Source organism: Gigantopelta aegis, unplaced genomic scaffold (assembly GCF_016097555.1).
Source record: "Gigantopelta aegis isolate Gae_Host unplaced genomic scaffold, Gae_host_genome ctg4969_pilon_pilon, whole genome shotgun sequence".
Taxonomy (NCBI): domain Eukaryota; kingdom Metazoa; phylum Mollusca; class Gastropoda; order Neomphalida; family Peltospiridae; genus Gigantopelta; species Gigantopelta aegis.
The window spans coordinates 3,330-24,043 of record NW_024534144.1 but is presented as its reverse complement, the minus strand read 5'-3'; the positions used below and the strand labels follow the sequence as shown (position 1 = coordinate 24,043).

The 20,714-nt window shown below is 34.8% G+C and overlaps 1 protein-coding gene and 1 pseudogene across 1 annotated transcript; one reads left to right on the top strand and one right to left on the bottom strand.

Moving 5' to 3' along the window:
• Positions 1-12,881: 12,881 nt before the first annotated feature.
• LOC121366188 lies at positions 12,882-14,278 on the bottom strand (annotated as a pseudogene).
• Positions 14,279-14,366: 88 nt separating this feature from the next.
• LOC121366192 lies at positions 14,367-19,414 on the top strand (the record flags this gene model as incomplete). The annotated part of the gene is made up of 4 exons (XM_041490735.1): positions 14,367-14,445; positions 14,793-15,002; positions 15,561-15,650; positions 19,288-19,414. Coding segments are annotated over exons 1-4 (506 nt in total), but the record flags the coding sequence as incomplete, so codon positions are not given.
• Between the last annotated feature and the right edge of the window lie 1,300 nt (positions 19,415-20,714).

Here is a 20,714-nt window from a genome sequence, read left to right as displayed (position 1 = left end):
GACCAGTAGACAAGTTAGAATAGCTGACTGTGGAGAGATATAGTACTTTTTATTTGTATCTGTTATTACTTGTCTCTTTCTCTGAATTTCTGATATTGATTATTTTAACTCTTTCTGTACAAAATATTTTTCACTTTGTTATTTTAAAGAATTAATCCTAATACTCCAGCTGCAATGATTGAGAATCAATCTATATGGCTCCAAAGATTAGTTTTTAATTCAAGTATTCAATTTGTAACCGCTCATGATATGACCAAATATAGAAAGTTATTTATACAAAATTAGTTTCAAATTGGTACAACGTAATTACACTTACATTTGATGTAAACAGTGATTGACGTCACGTGACGTTTGTTGACCGGAACTTCCTATTTATAATGCCGGTATTAAAGTATGCGTTAACTCCGACTGACTTGCGAGTGGACGACATTGATCCAAGTGAGTGTAGTACTACAACTGACAAATGGCTGACTTGGAGAGCGTTCTAGCAGACGTATCGTATCTTATGACGATAGAAAAGTCACGTACTCCAGGAGCAAAGACCCTTAAAAAAATGTGTACTACCTGATTGTAGGTTAGTTTGCTAAGTGGGTGGAGTATATTTTGCAAATATAACATTCCCTTGTAAAAGCTGATTTTAAATCCTCTATTTTCTCTAGTGTTCATGATGTTGTCCATAAATGGCTGACATATAAGAATGAATTAACATTTCAACGTATTCACAAACAAAGACTAGGTGAGCAAGTTTGTATAACAAGGTGACCTTGATCACACAGCTGTAAACAAACTCTCTCTCTTCCTAGGTGCTTACTTCTTAGACAAGTTTATTCCTGAAACATGTCCTCAATACACCTTTTTAAAGGAGTAAGTCAGTAATATAATAGCATTATAATGTAGTACATATAATAACAACTTGTAATTTGCATAGATGTCTGTCTAGAATAGTGTAAAGTTTGCTTGACCTTCTACCATACATTTAATTCTTGTACTGTGTGTTTTTAAATGATATTGTCACCAGTGAAGTATAAATCGTAGATATGTTCTAGACTAGTGAACATCAGTACTTACCATAGTGACCTAGGATAGCTATCATTAGTAAAGCTCTAGACAGTGAACCCATCAGTACTTACCATAGTGACCTAGATAGCTACCATTAGTAAGCTCTAGACAGTGAACATCAGTATTTACCTCTATTATTTTACAATGTAGATTTCTTGATTACGAACGTACTGCTTCACTTCAAGCTCGGCAGAAAAAAGCAAAGCCACCTTTATGACAAATATCTTTATGCAGAAATGTTAGCCATGTCTTCGGTAAGAGAAAGCCATAGATGGACAGCCATTTAATAGAGTTTTGGGAAAATTACCACTCACGTGTTTACAACTAGGCCTTTGATTTGGCATTGGTTACCATAGATACAGTTATGAGCTTTATGGCATTTTGTATCTGTTCATGTTGTTTTGAATGTAATGCATGCTGGTACAGGAACTAACCAATATATGTATCCTGTCTGTGTTTTGTCTCTCTCTGTCTCTCTCTCAGAAATTTCCTAAAGAAAGTACTGATCAAGGTTTCTTTTTATTTAAAAGAAGGAAGAAGACATCCTTCTACTTTATTTGCAGTTAGTAAAGTTCTCTCTTTTCCTCTTCTTTAATCATGTTTAATCTTGCAGAAATGTAAAGGCACCTTTACTCTTTCTTGACCACAGAATACAATGGATAAATTTCACTACTAAAGGTGAGGTTTTTGGATTAAAACTAACTCCTGCTAATGTTAAAACCATGTTCCTTTTATAAAGAGCGTGATGTAACATTTCATAACGTATTAGAAAGTATGCCCCTGAACACGACATTAATTAAATTTTCTTTGAAAGTAATTATTTAGTTATGCCGAGTAAGTTTGTAGTATAGTATGTTTGAATAATTTGTGATATGTACATGTACAAATTCATAGCATGAAGTGTCTTAGTTTTTGTTATTTATGATATTTAATGTACTTTTTTCTAAGAATGATTTTGGAATCCAACAATTATTGTTACTTTGCTCCCATTGTTGATATGTCTCTCTCTCCTCTCTCCCTCCTCCCTCCCCCCTCCCTCCCCTCTCCCCTCTCTCTCTCCCCCTCATAGTGTACCCCCCTAAGATTATGTGTCTCTTTCTCTCTTCTCGTCTCCTTCTCTCTCTCTCTCCTCCGCTCTCTCTCTCCTCCTCTCTCCATCTCCTCTCTCTCTCTCTCTCGTCCTCTCTCTCTCTCTCTTCTCCTCTCTCTCCCCCTCCCTCCCTCCTCCTCCTCCCTCCTCGCGTCCTCCCTCTCTCTCTCTCTCTCTCTCTCTCACTCCCCTCTCTCCTCTCTCTCTCTCTCCTCTCTCCCTCTTCTCTCTCTCTCCTCTCTCCTCTCTCTCTCCCGCTTCCTTCACTCTTTCTCACAGTCTTCAGTATGTGGTTTGTCAATGGAAATACATTGAATTTTAAGCATTCCTCATAGTGTAAGTTTTGATATCTGTCTCTCTTTATTGATCTATTGAATTTATTTTTCATTAGATTATATTCATTCCATTTGTTTGTTTATATCATCACATTCTAACTGTACCATTCATCCATTTAAACAACACATCCATCCATTTTTTATTACAGATAAATCTGAGTGATTTCAAGGGTATACATAGAATTATTGGTAGAGGTGGTTTTGGTGAAGTATTTGGCTGCAGAAAAGATGACTCAGGCAAAATGTAAGAACTTATTAATTATTAATAATTAACTTTATTTCTATAGGTTTGCTATGAAAATTGTTGGACAAAAACACCAATTAAAGTTAAAAAGGAGAAAACTCTTATCATCAATGAAAGAAACATTTAGCAAAAGTAAGTGTTAAAAAGAGCACAAACTTGTGATTTTCTCTCCATTTCCTCCTAACCTATTTCCTTTCTCTCTCACACTTCCTCTCTCTCTTTCTCTCCACTTCCTCTCTCTCTTCCTCTCATAGGTGACACAATCCCCTTTTGTTGTGAATCTTTACTGATGCTTTTCAAACTACTGAACAACTGTGTTTTTATTCTTGATCTTATGAATGGTACATTTGTATATATCTATACACTACAATACATTACCATATTAGAGGTGATCTTACTATCATTTAACACAACATGGTGTTGTTAATGAAGCTGGTAACGCCTTTAATTTAGTTATATTATTTATTATAATGCCCCCCCCCCCCCTCAATCAGGTCAAGTTTTATGCTCAGAGAGGCTCATTTTAGCTCTTGAAACACATTCATGCTCAAAAAATTGTCTACCGAGATCTCAAAGTCAGTGATATATGGTTTTCATAACATATGATTTTTGTTCCTTTTTTAGCCATCCAATATCTTCTTTGATGAAAATAGGTCATGTAACGAAATATCTGATTTGGGACTGGCGTGTGAGTTTGTTGATCGAAAACCTTCGTCTTGTGTGTAAGTAAATACAGTCATTGTCATATTATTGACCTGTCTCTTCTCTCCTCTCTTCCTAGTGGTACTCATGGATAACTATGCTCCGAAGTTATTCAGAAAGGTGTTCAATATGACAGCAGTGCTGATTGTTCTCCTATAGGTTGTGTTCTGTATAAACTCTAAAGGGGGTAGATATCTTTAGGAGCAGGGTTTTATCTAGAATACTGGTCACAGCTTCAAGTAAAATATAGGTGTTACAGTAGTTGGTATACTACTGTAGTATACTAATCGTATACTACTGTGTATACAATAGTATACACTGTGTGTACTAAATAGTATACTACTGTAGTATACTATATAGTAACTACTGTACACTTCAGTAGTCTTTATCACCTCTAGGTGTAACTTAGTTTACATAATTAGCACCTACAATCTTGATGATTATGTGATGATACGTGTTACTGAATTGATTGTTAATTTAAATACTAGATACATTTTTTCATTAATACAATGTCAATCACTGTAAATTTTTTTGGGAGGAAGTTACTGAGTTTGGGGGGGAAGCTTTCCCCCCCCCAGTAGATAAAAACCCAGATGAGACACATATTACAATACCCCCCATTATTTTGTTTATTTAGACATAGTCCATTTCGTTCTCAAAACAAAGATGAGGTAGACCAAATCACCACTCACTAAGGTATGTTCATCATGTTATAATTCATCCAGCTATTATATAATTTTCAGCAGAGGTTACTATGCCTCATCAATGTCTCACAATTAGCTGATCTCTTGACTGATTGTTAAGAAAAGATCCTGAGAAAGATAGGTGTTCTGAAAGAGGGGTAGGTATAATCTTAACAATAACTCTATTTAGCACTTGTCTCTTAGAGCTGAATGAAGTTAAGGAAATGCCTTTTTTTTGATGATGTAACTGGGATGATGTCATGGAAAAGAATGTAATTAATTAATTTATCTTTGTATATGGGGTGTGTACTGACCTTATTCTTTTAGTTGGAACCACCTCTTGTACCTCCTCGAGGGGGAGGTCAAATGCAGCTGATGCTTTTGATATTGGGTCATTTGACTCTGATGAAACTCGTGGAGTTAAGGTAGGAGGGGAAAACCTGCTATTTTTTTATTAATTGACTTTAAATATTAAAATATTAAGTCTCATTCTTGTGCGAGTGTATGAGAATGGAACTAATTGCAGTGTCTCTTTTAGTTAACTGATGAAGATCAGAAAGATGTATCATAGATTTAATGTGCTGGTATCTGATAGATGGCAGGCTGAAATGATGGGTATGGAATGTGTGAGTAAAGTTAATACTCCTCTCTCTCTCTCTTCTCATACCCACACACGCACACACAGAGAGAGTGTATTTGAGTCAGTAAAATGCTGAGAAAGACAAGCAAGAATCCAAAGAAATCTCTAAAGCTAAAAATGGCTTAAAGTAAAACACATGTATAGATATTGTATACACAACTATCTCTTATGTTACAGCTCTCTACAGTCCAGATCCACAAACTAAAGGAGATTGCTTACTTCAAGGCTATGGGAACAAACTTTCCTCAACAGCATTGTTCACTCATTGGCAAAGGAAATATTTCAAACTATTTAATAACAGATGTGAATTTGGGGATAGTTTTGCTGTTGCGTACTATAATAACATATAATGAGTAGTTTAATTGTTGGTATTGTTTTCTTTAGAGTATGAGTAAAGGATTAATGACTATTACATTTGATGAGTCACCTTTGTTAGTGGAGTCTAAACAAATGAAAGGAAATGACATCATACGAATACAACCTATTGGTACACGACGAGAATTTTTGTTTTAAGTTCGATGTGAGTTGTAATCTGATCTTTACTACTATTTTTGTTTTAACTCTCTCTCTCCTCTCTCTCTCTCTCTCTCTCTCTCCAGAGTCAAACTTGAACACCAAATGTGGTTTAAATATTTAAGGACTACTATACACAAACATGATGTACACAAGGTGATATTGGGCCACTTGTACTAGAAGGTGGTGGATTGTTCAAATGAGAGATAGATATCCCGGTGGCGGCAGGTCCTGGTCGTCGAGCACGAGATCTTGGACACACTCGGAGTGTCCCATTGCTTTGAGTATTTTCTTTGTAATTCTATTTTCTGTTTTCTGTGTCTTGTTATTTTATCATTAGTTGTTAATCAGAGACTGTTTAGTTTTTGACCAAATAAGATTTTGCGTTTTTCACGATTTTAATATAATGTCATCTCAGAGCAGTATATTAAATTTAAATTAATGTAGAACATGTATTTATTAATTATGTTTAATTAATTAATTAATTAAAGAGTTACATACATGTTGAGTAAATTTATACAAATAAATTTCTTTAAGTCAAATTGTTTTCGTAGACTTTGAACATGATAATATAACTTGATATCCAATCCTGCCATCTCTCTATATAAGTGAGCCTTTAACACAACATTTTTAGTAGTTGTGCTACTTCCTTCGTCTCTGTTAGCAGTTCTCCAATAAACTGATAGACCATATCTGGCCGATATAGAAAGGGATGGATGTATTATATATCAATAGTACATGTAGACCCTTGTATTCAAGAGAAAGTAACTGGTTGGCTGCGTCTAGTTGCCGGGCATAACCTACAGTACGCCACAAGACATTTGTCAGTTCTTTGTATTTCCTGATATCGGTATGATGGAGCATAATCTAATGCCATTGGTTTTTATAATAGTCTACGGGATTAGCCGAAGATCTGAATTAATTAGTATACGGAGAATAGCTCTTTTTCCCCTATGCATTTCTATATAAATTTCAGAATGTTTTTCCGTTCATTTCCGTAATGTTAAACGACGCCTTTCGCAAGCGTACGAGCCCCACCCATATGTTTACAAATTTGCAAACCATCCGGGTGGGGCAGAAAAAGACAACTAGCAGTAAATACATAACATGGCAAGCCGTAGCAGTAGCCGTCGCAACCTTGATCGAGTCCAACAGCTCGCACAAACTTGTACCAAGGCCAGTCACAGTATCAGGCATTTCAGTTGCCTCAACAGTCTGGATAGTCTCCACCTTCTTACTTATAGCAGGTCTTGTTATAAGTGCAGCTTTCCCATACTGGGACAACCATCAAGCAACCAACTACTGCTCTTCAGGCAATAAACATTAAAAACTGGTCTTTTTTTACATGTGCTATACGCCAGGAACAGGAAAGGACTCGTCAATTGAGGAGATATGTTCTCTTTAGTTCTATCCTGAGTTGGTCCCTGACAATCAGACTCAATTGGCTACATTGAAATCAAGGAATATTGCATTTCTGTTCACTGGGAGTCTGAGTTATGGTCTTGGTACTGGTACTATGATATATCTTTGATTGTTGGAATAATAGCTTATTGCAAACCGCGAATCAAAGAACAGTCCATGTATCTCATAGCATTTGTCATCCAACTATTTGCATGTATGAATAATATATGGATGAAGGATGAATTAATTATAGATGAATGGACAGATGGATGGATGGATGAATGAATGGATGGATGGATAAATGGATGAATAAGTACAAAGGACAATAGTTATCATCTTTCCAAATCTTAGGTATCTTTCTCATTGCTGGTATGGTCCTTTTTCCTCTTGTCTATCACTCTGAGTTTGCCCGTCAATTTTGTGGCCAGACTGCAGACTATTATGTACGTGGGCGTTGTGAGGTCGCCTGGTGTGCTAAGTTGGCTATGGTGGTGTTAGTTTGTCATTTTATCTTCCTCCATTGGCTTATATTCTCTATGAATGTAGCTGATGGCCTTGTGGCATATAAATGCTGTTAAAAAACCTTGTAGTCACTGTTAAAACATAAACTATCTTTTATAGAGAACACGATAACTTTGAAATTTTAATTTTTTCTGCACATTTTATTAACAAGTTTTCATTTTGTATTTTTTTACATTATAAAGTTTTATATTTACATTTTTGTAAATTGGTGTTCAATTTCAAATATTGACACTGGAGCTGCAGCTTTCTCATCATAATCAGTCCATTCCTAAATATATATAAGAACTAAAGACAAATATATTATGTCCAAAGTTACCTTAGTCCCTAAGTCTATATCAGAAAAAACATTACCACTATCATGACCTTCAGCAGTAAATCCAGACTGGAAAAATACAAATATTATTTTGTTGTTAAAATGCAAGTTTTTATTAAACCCTGGGATCAAAATCAAAAACTGGTTCTAAACCTCTACAATCAAAAGCTACAATACTTTTAAAACCGACCACTGTCTTCTAACATAAAGAAAAACAGACTATACAAAAAGATACTAATAACACACTTACATTGTATGATTTGATGTGGTCCTCCAATATATCTAATGAAACAAACAATTGCAATATGGGGATTATTACAAGACAGACATACTTAGTGAGTTCTCTCTTGAACACATCTTACAGTTATGACGAGACCTAGCACTACCTCGACTACCTTTGAGAGGTTGGTTCTCCTACAAAAATAAAGTTCATACTATATCCAGTTCTCATTCTCAAACCTCAAAGTCTGCAGAAATGAGAATGAGCCAGATAACTTACTATCGAGTGACATAGTTCCATTTGTCAGTCACATCACCACAGTTATTACAACGAAGCTAAAAAATGAATTTAAAAGATAATTATGTTTCTGGTATTATACTTTGAGGTACCACGAAAATCTGAATCACTAGGTTTTAAATTTGTAAATGCCATCCAAAGGGCCTTTAATTGTAGAGGCTATTTTCTATAGACCAAAAAGGAACGGAAGAAATCTAAAGATAAAACTTACCACCAGTTATAGCAGAACTTTCTCAAACTTTATTAATTACATGCGTACTTAGCAATCTGTCACGAAAAAAAATTTGGTCTGACTAAAAAAATTTTTGTCTTAGAACAAAAATTAATTTCAACCTTCTTTTGAATTTTAGTCCACTGTTGTAAATTTTGGCCAAATGAATTTATGTAGTGTGTAACAATAAAAACTACATATTACAATAGTAACACATTTTTGTCATACCTAGTTGTTTATTAAAAAGTTATTGCAGACTTTATGTTTTTTAGTAATGGTTTGTATTAATTGTGTGCTACTATTTTATGACAAAAATGTATGAGAATATCTCTTAAACTAAAATAATTTTACATTATTCAACAAGATCATTACTAGAATAAAAAATTGTTAATAAGTTGTTATATCTTTAGGATAATCTTTTGTTAGTACGATAAAACTTACTATATTTCTAGTCTTAGGATAAAAAATGCTTGATAAATTTTATCCAATGGGAAAAAATAACAGATAATTTTTTAACTACTACTAGGACTATGACACACCCTTCCACATGGTAATATAGTTACGCCCAACCTACAGGGACTAAGAAAATTCATGGTGTTGTTACATTGAGAAAAGAGTTTATTAGATCTTCACTTATTTTGCATTAAAAAGGTACTTTCTAGATCTATGCAGAATATTTGTATCTATCTCTTGTTTTATCTCATAAATTTTATTTATAGAACCCTCAGTATTCAGTTTCAGCCTGCTAGGAAAGGTTCTGATGAATCCATTGATATTTGGGTGGAGAAGGAATAGCTATCCAATGGTTATCAGAACAAGATCTTGTGCAGTTTCTCACCTATAAGTGACAAACGTCTTAAAAGTTTACAACAGGTGAAGCCTCAAATACATGTGATATCATGACTTGATATTCCATTACTAGACCAGTAGAAAACCAGTGTCTTATGTGAATATATAATACAGTTAGTGAAAGATACCTTCCTCAAATTCAAGATATAGTAGTTTTTTTTCATATGGGAATGTTACTAATAACTGTAGACTCTCTCCGCAGAATGCTGCTGTTTACATCAAAAATTTAGTTAGACAATGAATGGATTGGATGGATGGAAAATGCTGGTTACACAAGACTACTGTTAATGTATGTACTCTATGATTGATACATCTCCTTATAGGTCCAATTGCATCATCAACAGGCAATAGTCCTGTGTCATCACTCCAGCTTCCCTCACATTCTACAATATTACAAGCTGTTCAATGTTTACCACAAACAGGTCCAATGAAAGGAAAAAACATTGTTGAGAAATTTTGGATGTAAGAAATACCCAAAAATTATATCAGTCATTACTTGTTAATACATGCAGGTATAAGACATATAGCTGCAGCATCTCATGAAGTAAGGACTCCTATTATTAACTCTATAATTTAAATAGTTTTTTTTAGGATCTTATAAATACATTAGGTACTACTACAGCAAATCAAGTTTACTCATATTTACACTCTAAATAAAAAAATAATTTTATTCAGTCATATACAGATAAGTCAATATCCTTTACAAGTTCATCAAAGTCATCCCAATCATCAACAGTGACCACACACCACTTGTAAAGAGGTACTAGAAGGTGGCATTCTCCGAGTTTGTTCTTGTTGTGATATAGTTTTTTGAATGCTTGAAGAGAAACCAGTTACACCTGATTTACTGGTTTTATTTACTGGAAGTTTTGAACTGGTTTGATTAGTTCTTGCCAAAAAGTGAACTAGTTATGATAACTGGTTTGTCGAGTGTATTCTTGTTTGTAATCTTACTTTTTGTTGGAGATAAACCAGTTTTCATAACTGGTTCATCTGTATCTTGTTTGAAATGTCGTTGGATGATACTGCAATAAAATCATTATTTAACTGTTACAATTAAAATTATTGTCATAATAAAATTTATTCATATTGTCACCTTGGAAACCAGATTTTTTGATCCTCTTTTGTCGGCAGGTTCCATTATTAGAGGGTGGAGTTTTTGACAAGTGAGATGGGCGTAGTCAGGGGAGGGTAAGTAGTCCACAAGTTGGGTTGTGGATCACGTGATGTGGGCATATCCTCATATGATTGTATCAACTGTAATGAGTATATCAGTTAAGTGAATGATAATATGAAACTTTCTAACTTGGGTTCTGGGAAATGATTTGATGTCTTCATTAGAGAGTACTGACCCATACAGCACTTTCCTACAATACACAACAATTCGTACTATTTATAAAGTTTAACATACAACATTGAACTGGAGAGTTTTATAGAAGATGGATTATTTAGCAATTTTATTTCTGTCTTGTTGCAGTCACCAGCGACTTGTTTACTAACTGGAGGACTAAACAGTGATCTATCTCGTCTCTTTGTCTTTAAATCCAGCGCGTTTCTTCTTCTCGGGGGGTGGTTCAGCACCACGTGGGTCAGCCATGTTTTACCATGATGACAGTTTGTCACCGCCCTGCTTTTGGTGATATCCTATAAATGGCTGAAAGCGAGAACAGTGAGAAACTCAATGAGCTCAAATCTGCTTTCCATGGCGTTAGAGTAAGATAAATTGTGTTATTAATTTCATTTTATCTAATTATGTTTTCTTTCCAGACTGAGTTTAAAGTTCTTAACAATTTACGTCTCCAATTAAACAAAGCAGAAAAAAATTGTAAGAGTTCAGTTCTTCTAGAGTATCAAATATGGTTGAATATCAACTCGATACTTGTCAGTAAGTAATGTCAATAGCCACGCCCATTATAACTGCACCCACTTATTAGGAACAAGAGTGAAAAATCTGAATTGAAGACAATGTTAACAAGTTTGTCTGATATGAAGACAACCTTTTCCTCATCCACCCACGTATGCGAATTACAATTATCCTTAATTCTAAGCTCATTTTTCTATTCCATTTTCCTAATTCCTATTCCTTAGTCTTGTCTTAAGTATGATCATTGGCAATATTAATCTTACTTTGAGCAACAAAGAAGATAAGTCAGTCACATGATAATCACATGATTCTTATTTTGTGATTTTTTGTAGATTAGCTTTCAAACAGGAGTATGAAAAGTTCAAAATGTTTAATACTATTTTAATGATGGTATTATCTATTATTAGTTTGATTTTCAATGAATATCAGTACGTTACCTGTCAATTTCATCTGTCATTATTTTTAAAAGGGACATTAATTCTTCATTCATTAATTTTGTAAATATTTCCCAAATCACAGACTTCCTAGTGCTTTAGTTCACTGTGTTTGTGTGTGGTATTTTTTCACTGTTACACTGAGAGAACTGATACTTAGAGGAAATGGTTCGAGGTAAAAAATACTCAATTATAATATTTCAAATTATTCTATTTCTTAGAATAAAATTGTGGGGTGGTTGGTACATCATTATTGCAGTGTTTTATTGGCAACAATTACTTTAATTTGGTATATAATAAATTATAAGCAATAACTGACTCTCCTTGTACTCGACTCACACATACATACATGCACACAATTTCTCTTTTTCTAGGCCTCCCGGACCATGTTATACTTCCTTTAAGCCTCAATTCATGTTTTTTCATATTCTGTCTCAGTATGTTATTTAATATAACTTATTAATATTAACAATCTTAATATAACTTATATTATAATATTAACAATCTTTGTGCCACATTATAGGTTGTGTGATGATAGTACAATTTGTATATCAACGTGCAAAATTATATCGAGAAGTTGCAATGGGTAAAAGTCATCACATGGTGATCACGCAAGGTGTGAAGCATGACTATTCTTTGTCACATAACTCTCTCTCTCTCTCTCTCTCTCTCTCTCTCTCTCTCTCTTTCTCTCTCTCTCTCCAGAATCTCAATTAGCATTAGTATCTGACTTTTGGTTTCTTGTCATTTGTCTCATTTTTCTATATGTAAGTCATTTTAGTATTATGTTTTATGTATTAATAATATTATTTATTTTACTTACATTATAGATATTTCAGTTTTCATAATGCCTACACTGTCTATCAAATGGTATCAATTGATGAAGATTGCCAACGTTGGCAGGTAAAGATATTATTACTGGTTATTAAGTTATAACTACCTAGATTATATTGCTATATAACAAAGTACATTACTAATAATTTGTTAATTTGCAAATATTTTATTCTATTTTCTTTTTTCTAGGTTATAATAATTGGCATTATATTTTTAATACTTGGTGTGTTTAATTCTTTAACACTGATGTCAGTTCTCTATGACAAACTAAAAAAGCAGTTGGCCAGTAAAACCACTACAACAAAAAAAGATTAAATATTAACAGAATAATTCAATATTTCCCATTTTTGACTGTTAATAGTTTTTCATTTTAATGTGTGTTGCTAAAAGATCTAAAGAATTAAAACACTACAAGATATCCTAAGTACTAAAAGGAATAATACAGCATACATGTTTATGAAGTAAATAGTCACTGTAGCTTTTTTCAGCGGAAGTACAACTTGATATAAACACAAAGTTTAAACTCTGTTGCTGGATGTATGATGCCAGAGATCACTACGCCATTTATTGCTGCTTGTCTTACAACATGATGGAAAAGGGGAACAACCAGGACTAGCACATGGCATAAGATTGGACTTGCTACCTCGATGTATTTGAGACTCACCCCAAATCATCTCAGCTTCAAACTGTGACTTGATTTTGTTTGATCTCCTGAAGTGTATCTCCATATTTTTTGCACATCTAGTGGATACATCTCACTGGTATCATCCCACAAGTTAAATAGCAATGGAGGATTGAGTTGGTGTCTGGTATAATTACTACGACACACAATATCTGGATACGTATTTAGGCAATGACTCCTTCTTGATAATAATGTACTTTATACTGTTTCCATCTTACTGCAAATATACCAATACTTGGATTAGGATCCTTAGGATAGTAGATATAATAGTCTCGGCTACTTGGTTCATTTTTGAACAAAATTGGTGACATATCCAGACCGTCCAACTTTACAGAAGGCAATTTAACTCCAGTAATTGCCGCTAATGTTGGCAATAAGTCGACTGTTGCTGCCATCTCAGCTGTTCTTTCCTGGCTTTATTCGATCAGGCCACCAAGCAATAGCAGGCTCCCCGTTGTCCTCCTTCCCAAGTAGTACCTTTACCACAACGAAGTGGTCCAGCATTACCACCATGAGGTCCCATATGCAAAGAAGGACCATTATCAGCTGTGAAAAAAAAAAAAGTGGTGTTTGATACACCAGAGTCATGAAGTGCCTTCATAATCTCTCCAACTTGCCAGTCAAGTTCACTTAAAGAATCTCCAAATATACCTCTAATACTGGTGTTAGTGAACATTTTACCCGAGAACTGTGGTTGTGTGTGTATGTTGAAATGCCATGTATAAAAAGAATGGTGTCTTGCTTGCTGCATTAGACTTGATGAAACCCGTAGCAGCATTAGAGTATTTTACAGATAAGTGAGTAAAAAATCTGCAGGTTGCTGGATGATGTCTGTATTTTCAAACAGTGGGCAAGGAGTCTCTCCTGTTCTACCTCGATCCATGCAAGGTGCATCAGGGTAAAAGCAAATTGGTGTGGGACACATATCATGAGAATAAGGGATACCCATATAATAATCAAACCCTTGATTTGTTGGTAAATAAGTACCATTATCACCGACACCTAAGTGCCATTTACCAATAATTGCAGATTTGTAGCCTTGAGGTTTTTAAAACCTCAGCTATGGTAGTCTCATTGTGAGGAAGACCTCCGACATTACCTGGATTAAATACTCCAGGCCAAATACCAGTGCGAGTCTGCAGTCTTCCTGTTAGTATTGCTGCTCTGGATGGACTGCATACTGGACTAGCTGTGTAAAATTCTGTGAAGACAAGACCAGCTTCACCAAGTGCATCCAAGTTAGGCGTAGTGCTTGTAGGATGACCATAAAGTCCTAAATCTCCATATCCCAAGTCATCTGCAAATAAAATTACAATATTTGGTTGGTCAGCAGAGATTGCTAACAGACTGCAAAGAATGCAACAACAAATCAGAGAAGCAAACATTTTTCTCCAGTCGGGGGGGATCAAGCTTCATAAGACCACACCCATCTATTAAAAGCATGCAGGTCGATAAGGTCTTGATTCCATAAGAATGTATTCCTCTGAAGAAAGAAAGAATAATGAAGAGAACGACCATACAAAATGGAAGACAACACTTACTCCAAGAACTGGTATTATAAACTGTTTTTTCAATTACATTAATTATTGTATTAAATATTATCAGTTTTCTCGACGTCAGCAGCCATCTGTGTGTTCATCAGAAAGGTTGCCTTCTCTTAAACCAAAAAAGAGATTTAACTCTTGGAGGTGTTCCTAAGGTATATAGCAACTCAGATTCTAAAGTACTGGACTGAGTCATTGTACAATTATATTAACTCCATATATTTAATATTTAAGGTCCTAAGGTATACTGAATAGAACATTCGTTCTTTATACTTTAGAGCTGTGTATATCAATGCCTAGGTCTATTTATTTTGTATTCCCTTTTATTAGAGAGTGTTCACGCCCACTATTCCAGTTAGGCGTCCAAAGAATGAGTCCAGTGATGACAGGAAGGAGAAACATCAAGCCACACCCACTTCAAGATCTGAGAGTCATTACAGAGAGGGAAAGTCCAGACGAGATGAGCAAAGAGATAAGCGTAAAGAAAGAAAAAAGAGAGACATTGTCGCATCTGCATCTGTCTTCAGTATGGGACCAGCTGAGAAGATGATGACTGATAATAGAGGTAATTAAAGGGTTAATAATTACTTTATTAATTTGCTTGTTAACAAGTTATTGACCACATTTAGTCAATTACAAATGATACTAATGTTCTGATTTTGTTAAAATGCTAACTGTTCTATAGTCTCTGGTTCACTAACATCATCAAGAGTTGGTAAATCAGCTATGACAGATACCACATTAAACAAGTAATCAATAAATATTAATTATTAATATTATCATGAAATGATAATATTAATAATATTAATAATAATAATAATATTAATAATAATAATAATATTGTATATAGAGTTACTAAAGAACAAGTCAAAACTCGACACATCTTGTCAAGTGGAGATGAAGAAGAGGAGGTACATAAATACTAAATTTATTTACTGATATATTTTTCTGTCTAGATGACTTTAGGAGAACAAAGAGACACATTTATTTCCACACTCACTTCTTCCACCTGTACAACTTCCATTGGAACATTCACTACATAATAAGTCAACGAGAGAAATAAAACCTCTTGTTAGAGGTAACTCATACTTTACAGTGTTTAAATATTTTTATTCTAATTTAGTGAAATCTGAACCTCTTAGTGATGATGAGGTCATGGAAATTGACAAACCACATTCGGTACATAAACCAGTTAAACCAGACAAGCAATCTGGTAAGACTACCCATCCAATCACAACAGCTGAATTATTTACTCCATCAGAGGTAAACTATATCTGATAATCTAAATAAATATAATGTTATGTTATTCTAGGGTTCAAAAGGTCAATTCTTATTTTTTCAACTACCTGACTGTCTTCCTCTACAAAGAGAGGAACACTCAATGGAAGTAGAGGGAGAAAAGGAGGACACAGAAAAGGTGAAAATAGATATATTCTATTTTTAGTAACATTAATAGCATCATGCTTACATAATAGTAGCAATTTTTAGTAATAGGATTTTTGATCTATTGAACTCTATTATTAGTAACATGTTTCTAAATTTGTACAGAGCTCTTTACCACTAAATTCTTTAAGGAACGTTCAGAAGGATTAATAGGACGATTACAAGTACATGAATCTGGAAATGTAACGTGAGAGACAATGGATGTACCTCTATTATATAAATCATCCATCCATTATACTAGGTTATTGTTAGGTGGACACTACTTTGAATGTTGCCATGGGAAAAAGAGGTGGTTTTCTTCAGGAAGTAGTCTCCATCAGAACATTAGACAAGGACTCTGCCCCTCCCTCTATCTCAGTACTGGGACACTTATCTTACCGATTGGTCTGTACTCCGGACATTGAGTCTCTTTTACACAATGAGAGATAGCATCTTCCCATAAATCAAAAGTATTATTTCGTAATTTTTTTTTCTTTAAAATATCTCAGCTTTTAAAATGTTTTTGAATTATATTTATGACCAACATTGTGTGAATTATTTATGTTAATATTTTGAAAGTAAAAAAATGGAAATCTAATTGTCATAATTTACATTCAAAGTATTGCTGGTAGTTCAAGGCTTAAACTCAAGTACAGTAATAAACTCCAAAATGAGAGATAACTGGATCTATAGCAGATTTTGTGATATTAAGTATTAACTTGTGGCTCTCAAGGAAATTGGTGGCTATATTAATAATCAATTTATGACCTATTGATTCACCAGAGAAGACGGGGGTTGTACCACTTATCGTAGGATCATAAATAGAGAATTCAGTCACAGCTTGTCCATTAGTTTGATTTTCCTGAATTACAATTTTATTATATCGAAATGATTGACCTGCTTCTGAAATGAGATATACAATATTGCCTTGACCAGTGGTAGCAAGTACAGGATGACTAAAGCATTGTTGGATCCATTCACCGAACTGTTTATAACGCTGCATGCTGAGATCAGCAATGAGACCTTGGCTAGTGGGAGCTGCATTTAACAGTAAGTTTGTATTATGTCCCCACAGTATCCATGTATATGGATTTAAGTTCACTAAGAGATCGAATTTGAAAGCCTGAACGCCAAAACCAATTGTCATACACTTGTAATGGTGTATCTGATTCAGCTGGACAAAATGTATTTCCATCAGAAACTACCCAGACCAGCATTGCAACCATCTGAATTACTCCATAGAGGATATCCAGGCATACCAGATTCTGTACCTACCCAACGTATATTATTTTGTTTAGCGCACCCACCAAAGTAAAACAGCATGAGGTTGTAACTCATACAACATATTACTTATAGTATCTGATATCCCTGGAACAGAACAACCTCCATCAAACCATATCTCAGCCAATGGCCATAATTTACTCCATAATTCCTCATTTGAGCTAATACTATTTTTTCCATATAGATCTTGACTGACTTTAACTTGTCCAGGAACTAGAGGAGTTGTCCTGATTTTTCCTAGTGCAGCATTGAGATAAAAGTTTTCATTTAAACTGTAATATATTCCCGGCAATATATTGTGCTTTTTACAACTCTTTATAAATTCTCCAACAAGATCATACTGGCCTCCATTTAATGGAGAGTATTTGATGCTATACTTATAGTCAAAAACCCGTCTCTTTCTCGATGTCTGTAGGCCACATACTAAACCCTCCACAATGTTGAGCAACCAGTACTGCATATTTGGCGCCGATAGCAACAGCTGCATCTAACCAGTTATCTAGATCAATCTGTTTAGGATTAAAGAGTGAGGCAGGAGGTAACTCTGTTGCAGTCCCTCCCACACCATAGCAGAAATATTGAGTTTTATTGGTAATATCTTCCATCATAGAAATCATCCCGTAGGAATACATCATACCAATTTTCCCGATTTGTCCAGGCTAGTACATCTGCTGTGGGTTTAGGAGGAAATGAGGAGAGAAAAGATGAGACAAACGCACAGAAAAGAAACGAGTATCATCTTTGACATTTTCGCTATAATATGACACAGCTTCCGGCCACATCTCCACACACACCTCCAAAAACTCGTATCAATTCCGTATACTCCATTAGCCACGTGTTGGATTATGTCTACAAAGAGAAAACACAGAACTAGTACAGGCGGAGAGAGACCTTCCAGCAGGTCGGCTCCCAGCAAGACAGAAGAAGAGAAGGTGGAGCCAGACCCAAAAAATCCAAAAAAGATCCCACGCACACTGTCACTCCTCCCACTAGAGAAGGAGGTGGCACATTGGGTGGACTACCCCTGTTTGGCGAGAAATTAGCAGACCAAGGATACAGTGCTATCCCAGCAGCTGCCAAAATAGCATGTAACAAACTGAGTGATGTCATGTCACATGTCAAAGAACTCAAATCCGATGGAACAAAAGGGGTAATGACAGACCACGCCCACTTGATTATAATCTCATTTTTCAGACAGAAGAAATGACAGCTCAACAGAAAGCTGGTACTTTGCTATTTGCTCAATTACGTCGATTGAACCGACTATCAAATCTTTACTGTAAGGACACAAGAGAGAAGACTCAGGAGAAGAAATTGGGTGTTTGATGAGTTACATCTTCAACTACAAAATCTCCAATATGAAGCTAAACATTTACAGAAGGAGATAAGAAGCTGTTTACAATTTAAGTAAGTTGATGTACTACTACTAATTTTTAAATATTTTGTGGTTTTAGGTCTAAACACGAAGATATTGACTTAATAAGTGTAGAAGAGTTCTATGATACAGCACCAGAGGGCATTACTAAACCTGTGAGTGGGCGTTATAACTTGATAAGGAATGATTCTATTATTACAGGAAATAACTCAGATTGATTCTCATAAATTGATGCTAGCAAGACTAGAATGGGAATTAAAACAGAGAGAACAGTAAGACACTATCAGTTATTTTTAACTCCTTTAAACTGTTAAATTTAGATTAGCATCTCGACAATCTACTTTGGAAGTTTCTATAAAATCTAAAGAAGAAGAAACTCAAAAACTTGATGAAAAACTTTCCAGTCTCCGCCCATCTTTGGAACGTCTTCAAACAGCTACTCTCCCACTTCAAGAGTTCTTTGATATGCCTCTTGATTGGCAACGTGATCAATATCATCTGGCTACCTTAATGCCAACGTAAGCCACACCCCTAATATTGTATTGTAAACTCCAGACCTTCATTCTTACTAGAGATATAGTTATAATATGATCTACATTTTGTCAATAGTCTTTTGTATTGTAGGCCACTCTATACAATATATGTACAAGCTGATGGCTATAGTAAAGCTCAAGGTACTATATAATATTGTGTAACATCTTAATGTACATTATTAATATGTTAATATTAAATTTATATCGTTATGTCATTATATAATACATCTGTTATACAGACTCACTTTTAAAGGTGGTTATTGAAGGAGATCTAGAAGAGGCAAAGAGTTTTGTGGCTGCTAGGCAACAGGAACAAGGTGTTCAAGAGAATAGCGATTCTGATCAGGAGGCGGAGTCAACTACCAAGTATGATGCTATTTTTTATCACAGGAATTATGTTTTTGATTGTAGAAGAAAAAGAAAGAGAAAAAAAAAAGCGAACTCTTCAGAAGAGGAACCTCTTTTTAGAAAATCGTTTCCTCTCTCTGTTAGTTTAATTATTACTACAAAAAGGTATATCAATTTGATTTCATTTATCCATTTTATTAATCTGTACATCCATTTTAACAGGTGTGGGCTCAGTGACAGTCGTATTTCAATACTTACCCTTCTTCAATGCTATATGTTCTCTGGTCACTACAATACAGCTGGAGAGTAACCATGACAACCAGAAAGCACTTTTTATTGACAAATCAGCTTTAACTCATAACTTATTTGAAGGAGATTCTGGTAAGACTTCCCCCAATGCTGCCGTCTCTGCCCAAATAAGGAAATATGGAGGAGATAATTTTCAGCAGCTGTCAGACAATATGGATTTCCTTATAAGGTTAGGCACTTCCCACAAATTAGTAAGCTCTAGACTAGTAAACATCAGTACTTACCACAGTGACCTAGGATAGCTACCATTAGTAAGCTCTAGACTAGTGAGTATACCAGTGACCTGGGATAGCTACCATTAGTAAGCTCTAGACTAGTGAGTATACCAGTGACCTGGGATAGCTACCCATAGTAAGCTCTAGACTAGTGAACATCAGTACATACTACAGTAAACTACCATTAGTAAGCTAAATTGCTCTATTGTTTAGTGGGTTCAAACAAGCTGTGGAGTTGTTGTATTGTCTGAAGATAGCACTGAGATCAAACTAGATAATGATGTCTCTACTAAATCAATTCAAGAGGTGATCAAAGTGATAAGATATCGGATGAGATCACAGCTCCAATCTAATGAAGCAATTATCATTATTGGGTTAGTTTATGAGAACCAACCCCTTTAATTTTATTATTTATTAGAACAATTAAAACTTCCTGTTTTTGGTGACGAGGGTAAAGAAGATGAAATAGCACATTCCTCTCTCTCGCAGTGGACTCGTTGGAAATCAGTAACATTACAAGAAGTTCAGAAATTCTCAATTGGGGGTTTAGCCCATTTTTAATTTGCAAGAGAGAGCAAATCGGTTCTTTCTAGCAACATTTCAACATGGACAAGGTTAGATGTTACTATTTATAGGATTAAACACTAGTGCTTGCTTGTAATTATTTGTAGTTATTTTTAGTATCACTTTATTCTCTGTTACTAAATATAGCACGTTTCCACAGTATAATCTGCCTTACACCTGACTATCCAAGAACTAAGCCTTGTTAGCAGTTCTTGTTCGAATTATCAGAG